At 45.3% G+C, this 13,243-nt stretch overlaps 1 protein-coding gene across 7 annotated transcripts in view; it reads right to left on the bottom strand.

The window, feature by feature from the left end:
- ANKS1A (ankyrin repeat and sterile alpha motif domain containing 1A) overlaps positions 1-13,243 on the bottom strand; it is a 177,077-nt gene that overhangs the window by 88,502 nt on the left and 75,332 nt on the right. For 4 of the 7 annotated variants that reach the window (XM_088831379.1, XM_088831383.1, XM_055407061.2 and 1 more), the window contains exons 4-9: positions 11,765-11,827; positions 4,120-4,416; positions 3,273-3,348; positions 2,896-2,997; positions 2,693-2,794; positions 1,113-1,309 (exon numbers count right to left, since the gene is read on the bottom strand). In XM_088831379.1, coding sequence (XP_088687505.1) covers positions 1,113-1,309; positions 2,693-2,794; positions 2,896-2,997; positions 3,273-3,348; positions 4,120-4,416; positions 11,765-11,827 — 837 coding nt within the window. The remainder of the gene's footprint in view (positions 1-1,112; positions 1,310-2,692; positions 2,795-2,895; positions 2,998-3,272; positions 3,349-4,119; positions 4,417-11,764; positions 11,828-13,243) is intronic. The other 3 variants (XM_088831380.1, XM_088831382.1, XM_088831381.1) reach the window with 1 other exon arrangement.

The following is a 13,243-nucleotide window of genomic DNA, read 5'->3' as shown; positions in this document are numbered from 1 at the left end:
GGCATACAAGCTTGCTTTCACCACCAACAAGGAGTTTATCACACTCCCTGATAACACCCACTCTGGGGGTGCTGCCACAAGGTCAGCAGGCCTTTCCAAAATCCATATGGAAATGCTGGGACAGGGCAGGGCCAGAAGTCTAACAAAAGAGAACACCAAAACCATCTGGCCATTCCCAGGGCACTAATGAAAAGTCCGAGGATCACCAGGCAGCCAAAGGATCATCAAAACGGTCATAAGCCATAAGGGAAGGGCCAGCCTCTCCAACAGGAAGATGTAATATACACCTGAAAATATGCCCCAAGGTGGGATTATCACTGGAATCCCATTAGAGCGGCGCCTGTTTATGAGGAGCACAATGCTCAAAGCCTCAAACTGCGGCGCTGCCAGAGCAGGGAGGAAGGGCCATGGGACCACTGACTCAGGCCTAGACTCACAGCAAAGCCCCAGGGGAGACAGTGCGGGTAAAGAGTCTGCAGAACAATGTTCAAGGCTAGGAGAAGCAAGTACTAGAGAAAGAACCAGTCAGATGGGAAGGTTGACCTTTTGAGGGAAAAATTCAGAGTTGTCCTCCTTCCACCATTTCAAAGCCTGGAGGGTTATAACTATGGGAAAAATGGGAAGGCATATGCTAACATATCCCCACATCTTGCTACAACCCTGCTGAACATAGACTCTGTCCAAATCCAAGGGGGTAACTTTTCAAGGGCAAATGGAAGGTCAACATGTACTCAGGGCAGACAGGTATTTAGTGAGCTCTTCCATTGATGGATCTGCTCTCTGGAAAGAAACAAACAATACATAGCAAAGAACCCAAACACAGAAGCAGCGCTGAGCTTAACACAAATAAAATGCTTCAATCTGCTCTAAGGACAACCAAGTAACAGAAAGATGCCAATGGGTTATACTGAAACTGAAAAACTAAAATTATACCTCAACATGACCTGCATAGTTAGACCACACTAAGCAAGAGGGAGAAAGGCAGAGGGGGAGTGCCAGGAGAATAGGTGGAGGTGGACTATGCCTCCGAGATGCAGCTGGCATAGGGGCCACACTTCCCCTCCCCCGTTCCCCAGCAGAGCAGAGGTGACAACGGAACCCCGGCCACATACAGGCCTCACTCCAGCAGCTTTCCCTCCGGCCGCCTCAGCCTCCTTGCTCACAGAGTCCCGGTCGGATGAGCGTCCGCTGGCCGTGCTGTCCAGGGACTGGCAGGAGACAGCGTTGTACAGCGCCTCATAGGGACCCTCCTCTTCTGTGCTGGTATTAAAATCGATGATCAGTTCAGTCACTGCTTTCTCCAGGTCACCTAAAGAGGGGTGGGAAGGCAAGAATAGGTGAGAGGAGGGCACAGTCTCAGACTTCCCACCATGGCAACAATCCAAAGCCCCTCCGGTCACCTGAACTTGACCAGTGTTAATCCAGAGCAGGAAAATAAATCACGGCTCTCTCCATGAACAAGACTAAATGCAGAGTTTCATCTGCACTACATACTCTGAGAACTGAACAAAAGTTTGTCTAGTTCAAGATGGAACATTTGACACCAATGAAAGACATCTCCCAAGACTGTCATAAATTCCGAAATACCTCAGTGTCATGACAGCATGAACATAAGCCAGAAGATATAGCAAAGTACAACTGAAAAAAGGTCAGTAATTCCTTTAAGTTCTTAACAAGAACCTCCATTTACTCAAGCAAAACAGAGGACGGTGAAGTCTCTCTGAGATGGGGATGCTGTGTGGCTGTGAGACTCACTTGCTAGGTAACCTCAAACCTCAGGGTGCCTGTGATCCAAATGTGTGACTCTGTCTGCAAAGTAACCAGGGATCTGGTTATAGACCGGAGATCTCTGGGTCACTTGCAAAGAGTCAAAACTTTAACTGTAAAATCCTCGAAAGCTAAGAGCTTAGTGAACTACTAATCCCATTACCAGCAGATTATAAGGTCAAGAAAAAAAATGTGACTGGGGAGGGGAACAGGGACTCCACAGTAAAGACAGGCTGGAAGCCCTGAACCCTTGCATTTCTGCAGTCCTCTGAAAAATCTCTATCTTTTTTTAGTATATGGCTTTGCTCTGTTTCTCTAGCCTTCCGCATTGTGATCTGCATCTGGGGGAGGTGTCAGCCCGTGTTCTGTCTTTCTCATCCATCGGACCTAGGACCCAAAAGGGCTGCTCAATCAATCTGAAGAGGTGGATCCTGGCTAGTGATGGAGAGGCTGGACTGCCCACGCTAGCAGCCAGACCACATTTGTTGGACAAATGATACATTACTGAAACCTGCCATATATACAGCTATCAGCCAGATGACACTCATTAAATGTTTACTGTGGGCCAGCTACGTTCAAGGCACTACAGTTTATGCTGGGGGAAAAAAAAGGTTTCACTGAGATTTGAGTTCATCCTGAGATCATCCTATCTGTCACACATCCCAGGATAGCTCTCAAAAGCCAACTCTAAAAGTAGAGAATAAAGTATGAAAGAAGACATCCACAGTTAAGGCCTAAGCTTTGCCCAAGAAAGCTTCATACAGTAGCTGGGAAAAAATGAATTTGAATATGAACTTATTAAGTACTCCCAATCCCCCAAATTATAATTTAAATGAAGGTTTTTCCATTCTGTCAAAGAATGTTCAATATTCAACCTTTTTCGAGCTGAGACCCCCTCCCTGTAGGCAGAGAAGGGCTGACTCACCCTGAGACTTCTGGGATATCGAGTCCAGGTTGGAGATGAGAAGTGGCTGGGGTGTAAGGGTTTTGTCTACCTCTTTTGCACTTCTTTTTCCAGTCATGTGATCTACATGGAAAGACCGAAAAAAAAAAAGCTGTACCAAATACCAACGTCTTGGTTCACCCAGCTGGTCCTCTGGTTGGCCAGGCAGGGAGATGGACCCATACCTTCGATAAGTGCCGCTATCTGCTGGCTCTTCTGAGACGGCAGCTCCCGGACGGTGTCCAGTGCAGTCAGTCCACGGTTATCCTTTATGTTGACATCAATTCCTAGAAAGGCACACCAGGTGGACCAGGGGAGTGAGAATTTTCAAGCAAGGGTCAAACTCCAGGACACCTAATGCTCCCAAGAGGCACAACCAACATTTTCATCCAAAGCCATTTTATCCAGCTATTCAAAGAAATTCATACATTTGCAATCAACCAGTGGAGATATACACATTGTGTTCAAAGGCAGCCAGCAAAAATCCCCCTCTGGAGATCCTAGCGGGGAGCAATCCCCACCCAGGCATGCTGTGTAGACAAGAGCGCTGCCGACCTCTCACCTGCAGCCAGCAGGATTTGCACCACATCGGTCTTGCCAAACAAAGCAGCCTCATGCAAAGCACTGCCCTTCTCCGTCTGGAAAGCAAACGAGAGCGCAGAGCAGGATGTCATCAGACAGTGACTCAGGTTTGGCGTGGCTTCACATGACAAACGGGACACAGACGAGAAGGGACGGGAAAATAAAATAAACCACACAAAGTTCTCTGTCATTATCTTTCCCACTTTTCGGGTCTGGATTCCAAAACCACGATCGTGGCCGACACTTGGTAGAGGGTGTTTGATGCACTACCAGGAGACCACACACAAATAATGGCATAGTCACCCTCGGAGCCACCCACAGGTGACACTCTCCAAAGCCCCACCTTCCTGGGGGAAACGAATGATGAGAAGCAAAGGACAAGGGGGTGAAAACGCCATAAATTCCATTGTGGTCTGGTGGCTGTCAAGCCTAAGGAATGGCTGTCCTGAGGGAGAAAGCTACCAGCAAAGGGGAAGGCTGTGTCCTGCCGGCAACACCAAGGTGATGGGACTTTGGAGGTGCGAATGGTGCAGCAGGAGCACAGGTAGAGGAAGGTAATGAAAGCTTTCTAATTTCAAGAGGGCGTCCGTAAGCACATCTTTTCAGGGTATAACGCCAGGTATTACCCCTGAAAAGAAACGAAAAATAACAGACTCACTGGAGGAGTTTGTCTCTAAAGTTTCGTGTTACAATGAGTCAGCAGCTGGAAGCATCTGACAAGGTGATATAAACCGTGCTAAACAGGAACACAGCCCAGCAGCACGGAGCTCGTGCCTTCTCCAACAGGACTAGGTCCCCAGCCCTGGGAGGTCTGTCCGCCCTGCTACCTGGTAGCTGCTATCCATGCCGGCGTCCAGGAGGACCTGTACCACGGCTTTGTGGCCGTTTCTTGCTGCCAGGTGCAGAGGGGTGTGCTTCTTAGTGTTGCAGCTCAGGAGGTTAGGGTGTGCATTGAGGAGCATCTTCACCACCTCCAGCCTCCCGTAGAGTGCGGCCAGGTCCAGAGGCGTCTCGAACTTGTTGTTGCGCATGGTGGGGTCAGTCAGCTCCTCTAAGAGAACCTTCACCACCTCAGTGTGGCCATACTGCGCTGCACAGTGCAGGGCCGTCTCGTTGTCATTGTTCTAAAGAGTTAACAGGCGGATGACCATCAGAAAGGTGACCAGGAGGCAGATGGGCACACACTGGGATAATCACATGTAAAACCATTGAATTTTAAATGAGAAAAATAGCAGCAATACTCAGGGACTAGTAGAACTACATCAGAATCCAGACAGACTCTGCTGCCAGCATGGCCAACTGCTTTATCAGCCTCAGTTACCGCCAGAGGGGAGCAGTCGGCTCCTTAGCCTTTGCAGTCTCCTCTATGCCATGTGAATGCGTCTCCAGACGGCATGGAGCGCCACCTTGGGAACACGGCACGCCGTGGGGAGCAGCCCTGGCACAGATGAACACCCATGATATCACTGCCATTGACTCATTTTAAACTTCGACTGGTTTTACAATTTCTATTGAGCCAACCCCATGGTCCTGATTTTGGATCTACTGACCATCCACTGCCTCGCACACAAGCTTTCTGGAAAGAGCTTGTCATCTGCATAGCTTCTTACATGCAAATCAATCGGCCAACAACGAAAGTAGCAGAGCAGAGCACCCAAGATCCCTTCCAACATATCAGCCAACAGCCACTGCCAAGGGACAGCAGCGCCCGAGCACAGTCTCAGAGAAATGCAGGACCCAAAGGCTGCCCCGAGCCTGCTCCGGAATTCTGCCCCAACCACTGCATGCAGGATCTGCAGCTGTGCCGGGGAGGATTTCTTAGATAGGAAAGATACAATCAGACACTGGAATATTTTGTGTGAGAGGTGCAAAATATTCAAGATTGGAACATTGCCATTAATTCAAATTCACAGCCCCATGGTCCTCTAATGCCAATTTTGTTTCAGACTAAAGGCAGAACCTGAGATAAAACAGGACAAGTGTGTGCTTTATCAACCATCAGAAGCAAAATGTTAATCACTGCTCTTTCTTTTACTACTATTGACAACGTATAACTAGCATAGACAGAGAGAAATTTCCATGACCTCTCCTTTCTTAGAGGCATGAACAAAAATGATAATTCTCTCACAGGATTTTGAGATTCCTGAATTTATCCAGGAGACTTCTGCCATTTGGGGGAAACAAAACTTCCAGGGGTGTGTGTCCTTCAGATCAATATTATGCACCTTTCAGTGGTCAAAAGGTAAAAATTAAATGTTTCCACAAAAGCTTTAAATCTATTAATATATTCAAAGTAATAAACTAGGAGTTACCCAAACATGCATGCAATTCCATCTGCTTTTGATCTGGCATTTGACTGCATCATTTTTTCCAGCTACTCCAAGTGTATCAGAAAGATCCAGGGCTACTAGGAGCAGGGCCCCCAAAGGCCAGAATGACAGCCAAGAAATTTTTAAAAATGAAACAAGGACAGAAAGGGTGGTAGCAGGAGCAACATGCAAAGACAAATGCACACAGATAAACACAGGGAGCAGCACTGAGCGGCAACACAGCTCTAGGAGCGCGGCCGCTGAGAAGGTAGACAGACAAGACTTCTCTGGCCACAGAATTCAGCCAGTTAGCAATGGTCTCCTGTGACACAACTGTGTCCAAGGGGCCAATCCATGTCAACCCGTAAGTCTAGAGAGCAGGAGAAACGCTGGGCCAGAGGTAAATCCTTGGGGCTCCTGTGTCAAACACACCATTCAGGCCACCCATGCGCCTATTTCCTATTAGGCTATGGCATGAATAAAACTTAGAGCTGTCACTTCACTTGCTAACTTGAAGCAAGGACAGCTACAGCAATGAAAACCCACAGGAGCTTCCTGTACAGGGATCCTGGGGCAGAGCTGCAACCCGAGTTTAAGAGGACTCTCCGCGTTTTATATCTCAAGCTTAGCATGACAGCAAGGGCCAAGAAACTCAGCTTATTCTTATTAAAACTCCAGTCCAGGAAAACTCATTTACTCTAAAGTAGACACTGCTGTCTCTTTTATATCCAAGTTGTCTCTCAACAACCAGAATAATCTGTAAAAAGTATGTCATTAGGGCCTGAAGAACCATAAAACTCTGAACTATCTAGCGGAGCGGGGAAAAAGCCTTTTCTGGGTTTCTGCAGAACTAAAGCAGCTACTACAAAGCTGTCTCACTAAAGGCACAGTCTTGATCCCCACCAGGCAAACTGTCTTGCCTGTCTATGTTAAACATGGCCTAACCACAGCTCTGCAGTTTACTTTCAGAGTGTAGGAAGCATCTTGTTTATGCTTCAGTCTTGCAGAAATGGTCTGGTAACGACAGTACTAGAGTTTATGTCTGTGGTGACCACATATCTTGACTATTGAACACAGGCCATACCGCTTCCCCTTGGAGCCTGACAATTTTCAGGGCAAGAAGTCACTAAGTTTTGGATTCACGGACCCACAGAAAGGGGTGGGGGGACTCCAAGGAGGGTACAGACTCCCAACCACCTGGAAGCTTTCTTTTTCACACCTTTCAAGCCACACTTTGGGTGGATACCCCAAGAAATCTGGACTAAGTAAGGGGACTGAGATGAAATACCCAACTTTTCCCCAAAGGCTTTGCACAAACTCTCCACTCCTGCTTATCTTGAGGTCCACTTTCATTTTTCCCTTGCTAGGTCATTACTTTAAAAAGTCCCAGTACCCTTTACACCTGGAGACCCCACTCAATGCATAAATCCATTACTTATGTGTTTTACACACACAATACAAGTGGCAGAAAACCATCTAGAAACATTTCCATGGCCTTTTCTCTCTGGGAACTATTCAAAACTATCACCTCTCAGTGCTTGGATCATAGTCCAACTGCACTCTTGTCCACTGAAGACAGATCTAAGTTAGAGACACTGGGGCCACAGCTCCCAGGTCTCACGATGGTACAGCCCCTGGAAATATACCCACATTGTAACAAAAGGATGAAGTGAGTCTACGGAGGTTTAGGAGACAGGGGAAAAGCATAAGGACGAAGCCCATCATGTGGACCATGGGAAGAGGAGTCAGACTTATTCTGCAAAGCTCTTAAGGCACTACTCTGACCAACAGATGGAAGGTTTAGGAAAACAGACATCAGCAAGCACAAAAAACCAAAATCAATGGAATCCAAAAGAAGGCTGCCAAGAGTGATTCTGTTTACTATAAAGAGAAACAAATAAGGCCCATTTTTTAGATGAGAAATGAGAAATCCTACTCTGGTGGGAAGGTAGCCTAGATCAGTGGTTCTTAAACAAGCTCTGTTTTAGAATTACGTGAAAGCTTAAAGGGAACTAATACTGAGCCCCACCCCAGGACTGCCAAGGTAGCACCTTGAGGGTGAAGCCCAGGAAAACTATTATTAAACAAGTGCCAACCTAGCAGACACCAAATTAACCAGGCAACCATTCATCGTGACCAAGAACAAAACACACTGACATCACATGCCCTGTGATGTGATACACTAAGAAGGAAGCACAGAACATCAGTCTTGTGGTGTTCCTGCCAAGAATGTACAACCTCAACCTAAGCACGAGGAACTACCAGCCAAACTCAGAGTGAGGGACATTCTACAAAACTACTTGCCTATGCTCTTCAAGAATGTCAATGTCATGAATGACTAGAAAAGGCTGAGGATAACTGTTCCAGATTATGTATGATCCTGGACTGTATTTTGGACCAGAAAAAGAAATCGCTCTAAAGGACATTATTGAGACACTTGGTGAAATCCAGATAATGGTATTGTATCAATGCTGAATTTTATGAATTTGATCATCGTATTCTGGTTATACCAAGTGAATGTCCTTATTGTTAGAGGAGATATATGCTGAAGAATTTGGGATTAAAGGGTCAGGAAATCTATGACTTAATCTCAAATGGAAGCTGGAAGTAAAGTCACTCAGTCATGTCCAACTTTTTGCGACCCCATAGATTGTAGCCTACCAGGCTCCTCCATCCATGGGATTTTCCAGGCAAGAATACTGGAGTGGGTTGTCATTTCCTTCTCCAGGAGATCTTCCCAACCCAGGGAATCTCAAATAATTCATCATCAACTACAACAATTACATATATTACACACATATATATGTGCACACACACACACGAGAGCACAGAAAGTGTGTACACGAGAAGAAAGATGGCACAAGCACGCACAGTGTCACAAAGTGTCAACAACTGGAGAACCTAGCAGAAGAGTACAATGCAGTTCAGGGCATTATTCTTGCGACTTTTTGTACGCTAGGAATTTTTTCAAAATAAAAAAATGTTATAAAAGCTTGCTGGTGATTCTGATGCAGCCAGACAAGCTGATGAACTGCTGGAGACAACTAGTCTAGAGAACGTCCAGATCTCTTCCAGCTCTAAAACCGTGGATTACTTTTAAGTGTCTGGAAAAAAACAGATCTTCCATAAAATTAATTTGACTAATGCTCATCTTATGCTATTTAGACAAAGTCAAAATTGTCTTAAAAGGGAGTAAGTAAACAACTTTAATAGCTTCACCTTTGCTAAGGATGATATACATTTGGACTGGTTTATGTTGACTTGACAAAACAGGAAAGGCTCTGTAGAGTGAAGAAGAAGATAAAAGCTCATGAAAACTACCTCTGCTCCCAGGAAGGGCATCTACAACTTCTTATGTCTACAGGTGCCTGACAGGACTCAGCATACAAATGGATTTTAGCAAAAACAATTCTTAGACACACCAGGTCAATAAAAACCCACTGAGTCAGGAATAAAACCTAGCGAGGTTAGAATCTTATCAGCCCAGGAAGAGTCTGCATTCCTAGCACAACCCAAACAGCTTTATCCTTTAATGGAGTTTACATCCTTTGGCCTTTGAGGGGTTGGTGGGTGGGGTAGAGGCCAAGGGTAACACAGCTGGCCCTCCCATCCATGAGTTCTTCATCGGAGGAGTTAACCAACAATGGGTCAAAAATATTCAGTGCATGTAAAGTAATTAGCCTCCAATTAAAATAAATAAATTTTTTAAAAAATTCAGGGCAGGGAGGGAGTCCAGAAAGTTCCAAAAAGCAAAACTTTACTTTTCCACATGGCAACTAGTCTTTTTTCAGCCACACCCCACAGCACATGGGATCTTTGTTCCCCAACTAGGGATCGACCCACACCCCTTGCATTGGAAAGGCAGAGTCTTAGCCAGTGGATTGCTAGCAAAGTCCCCATGTGGCAACTATTTACACAGCACTTACAGCATATTATTGTATTACACTGTAATGTTAGGTATCATAAGTAATCTAGAGAGGATTTAAGGTGTGCAGGACAGAAGCAGGTTACATGCAAACACTACACCATTTTATTATAAGGACTTGAGTACAGTATCCTCACGGGTCCTAGAACCAATATCCTCGTGAATACTGAAGGAAGACTACTTCCAAAGAGAGAAGTAGGTTCTTATTCCATTTAGACTAAGTTTCTTTTATGTGTGTAAAATCAAGGGATAGGAAAATCTGCTTTAAAGAACCAAAGTCTTACCCTTTAATCAGAGCTTTATAAGCTAACTAACCAGCCACCAAGTGGGAAACAATCACTTCAAGGTGCCTCCCTGCAAAACACGACCTTGAACGGACCAATGGAGCAATGTTGCATTAAGTGTCCCCCTCTAGTAACAGAGAACAAATTCCAAAATGGCCTTTCAGAAATGCCACATGATGTATACCTCTTAAAATCAGAAACTCAAATACTACTGCTGATCAGATATTTTTACTTCATGTACATGATCTTATTTGAACTCTAACCAGTCCATTCTAAAGGAGATCAATCCTGGGTGTTCATTGGAGGGACTGATGCTAAAGCTGAAACTGCAATACTTTGGCCACCTCATGCGACAAGTTGACTCACTGGAAAAGACTCTGATGCTGGGAAAGGTTGGGGGTGGGAGGAGAAGGGGACGACAGAGAATGAGATGGCTGGATGGCATCACCGACTCTGTGGACATGAGTTTGAGTGAACTCCGGGAGTTGGTGATGGACAGGGAGGCCTGGTGTGCGGTGATTCATGGGGTCGCGGAGAGTTGGACACGACTGAGCGACTGAACTGAACTGAACTGAATCCAGCCAATTAGATGATAAACCCCATTTTACAGAAGAGGAAACTAAAGCTCAGAGAAATAAAGTAACTTGTTCAAGTCAACACCAGTAAGTGGCACCACAGAATTCAAACTTGGATCTGACTTAAAAAGAAAGACCTTGATCAATGAGGGTTTTCCACTATGCCACACTACCTCCAAAAAAAAGAAGACAGAGTACCTTCCCCTCTGGAAGATCAGAAGACAGAATTGAAAGTGTGGGCAAGAACAAAAGCTACCATGTTTCACCACCCCAGATCAAACTGTTTCTCCACCATTAGGGCTCAAGAGCTGAGGGCAATCTCCCATAGAGTCTTCTGAGGTCCAGCCCATAGGGAGCTCATTTGCTAAATCAGTGTCTCTTAGTGAAAACCGTGAAATATCTGCCTTGCATTTGGAAACACACAGAAGGACCTCACGTATACCTTCCCAGCAGCTGCTGAACAAGCAAGTGAAAGGGAACTGATATGAACAATGCAGTGACTCAACCAGACTCCAGATTGTTGCCAAAATGCAAACCTCATCTGAACAAAAACTTGAGTCAAAAACAGCAGGTGAGAGCACAGAGAGGAGAGGCTAACATCATCACCCAACCCACCAGCTCTGCTTCCAGAGGCAGTAGAGGCCGGCGGCTGGATGTTCATCACTACATCAGCCCATTATCTGTCCCAGCCTCAGGGAGGGAGACTCAAGGCTAGTGCCCTGCTTGGCAGTGCAACTTCATTTCCTACTTCTGAGCTGTTCTAAGAGCCAAGAGTGTCCAAGCACAGAGAGAAGCTATGGCTAGGGGAAGAGACTGGGGCTTTAAATAAAGATTCAGGAGCAAACTCAAAGAAAAGAAAGGGAAACCACATCAGCAGCTTTTAACGGTAAGAGTCACCCATGCCCCTCTGCCACACCTTCACCACGAGCTACGGAAAATCAGGTTCCATGTCAAAAGAAATATAAAAAGCAAACTTTAAAAAAAGTTAATCTAGGAAGTACAATTAAATCATTTTCTGACATCTTTTAATTGCATTTTTCTTTTTTGAATTTAAATGATTTTAGAAATCATGGTAGTAAATTATGCCTATATACGGTCCCTTCTATTTCCCCATTTCTGCCACTTCGAAGCTTTTCAGACATTCCAGAAAAAACACCCAACCCTTCCAGAACTGGTATGGGTTTTAAAAACGAAAACAAAACCCACTGAAGCTGTGTTTTCCCATTCCCAGGCAAGCCAGAAGCAGATGGGCAGAAGCGGACAAACGTCAGGATGATGAAGAAGAGTCTGAGCGGACAAGAGTGGAAGCTAGAGAGGACCGAACAGAAAGTGCAGCTTGGAGAAATGATGCAGAGAAATCCTGGCAGCAAAGTACACACCTTGGCATTGATATAAGGGTCAAAGGGGCCGTACTTTTTGAGTTCTTTGATCTCAAGAGCATTCTATAAAAAGGAGAGGAAAAGAAAATGTGATGATAAAATGGATGAAATACATCAATGCAATGCACAGCCCTGAGGGGCCCCAATACTACACCAACTCGGATCTGTCCTCTGGGTGCCTCAAAAGGAAGTTAACGGAAGAAGACAACCTCCAGGTCATCTGTCATCACCCCTCTTGCCCAAGCTTCCAACTGGAGCAATATTAATGGTTTTTAATAAATCAGTGAAGTACTTGTAACCACTGCCTAGACATTAGTTTCTTCGAGCTCTTGCAGAGGTTGTGCCCAGCCCCTGCCCCACCCACCTGCCTGCCAGATATGCAAAGCACAGGGGCCAGGGCCCCACCTATCAACAGACACTCCAGGCGGGAGGTGGCTGTGAGCAGGACAAGCTAGCACACTCCAGTGGCTCAAAAACCCAAGCAGCTGTGTTCCAAGGCAAAAGTGAGCAAAGACAGGATTAGGAATGGTGGCTGAAAATTCCTTCAAAGAAGAGGACTTTAGTGTGTGATTTTTCAACTTTGAGGGATACTGGTTAATAGCAAACCTCTTTAAAATATTTCCTCCAAGTAAAAGCAATCACCATCATGTTAGCCAGGAGGAGTAAAACTGCATTTAGGTTAAGAGGCAGGCTTAAAGAGATGATTTTCCTTCCTAATGTTGTAAAGCAACCATCATCAACAATCTGGAATGTCTGTTGCTTACCTATCCAGAAAATATAGCCTGCAGGGGGAAGGGAAGCTGATGAACAGCTACACACATACTCTCTCTCCAAATGGAGGGCTGGGAGCACCGCAGTAGTCTTCTCGAACCTCTCAGTGACTCAAGCCCACTCTGCTCTCAACAGCTCACTGAGAATGCACGTGGTCCTGCTGCCGGAGGGACTTCAAGAACGGCTTCCTGGTTTTTTTGAGGAATAAGCCTGATCTAATCCCAGAGGCCACTGAACAACCTCCTCTCATCAACGTCATTAGGAAAAGAATCCTAAGTTTATCGAGAAAGGGCAGCATCTCTCTCATTCAAGCACCTACTTCAGTTCAGAGCAGAGAGAGAAAGAGGAGAATGGCTTTTCATAGAGAGAGGGCCCATCTCCTCTCAAATTGACACCATCTCAGACCCAAACTATAGGGAGTTACACTTCATGAGAGGCTGGTCTAGAACTTCATAATTCAAATATAACTTTCCCAAAGGACTACATATAAAGAAGAGGAGGTACAGTCAAAGGGCAACTGAATCCATGGCCAGTGTATGGGGTTTCTGCTCAAAAGCTGCCTTTTTTATTTTTTAAGAATATTCTCTGCTTTGTCAAAGAATGTGCTTTTATTTTTTACTTAAAAAAACCCATGTATTTGGAAATTAAATGTTCACTTTTAAATGATGGGTATATCTAAGATGCCACAACAAGAAAAATTAGAAAATA

The sequence above is a fragment of the Moschus berezovskii genome, chromosome 23 (genome assembly GCF_049115385.1).
Source record: "Moschus berezovskii isolate FMDL1 chromosome 23, NW_MosBer_1.0, whole genome shotgun sequence".
NCBI lineage: Eukaryota > Metazoa > Chordata > Mammalia > Artiodactyla > Moschidae > Moschus > Moschus berezovskii.
This window is presented reverse-complemented; position numbering and strand designations above follow the sequence as displayed.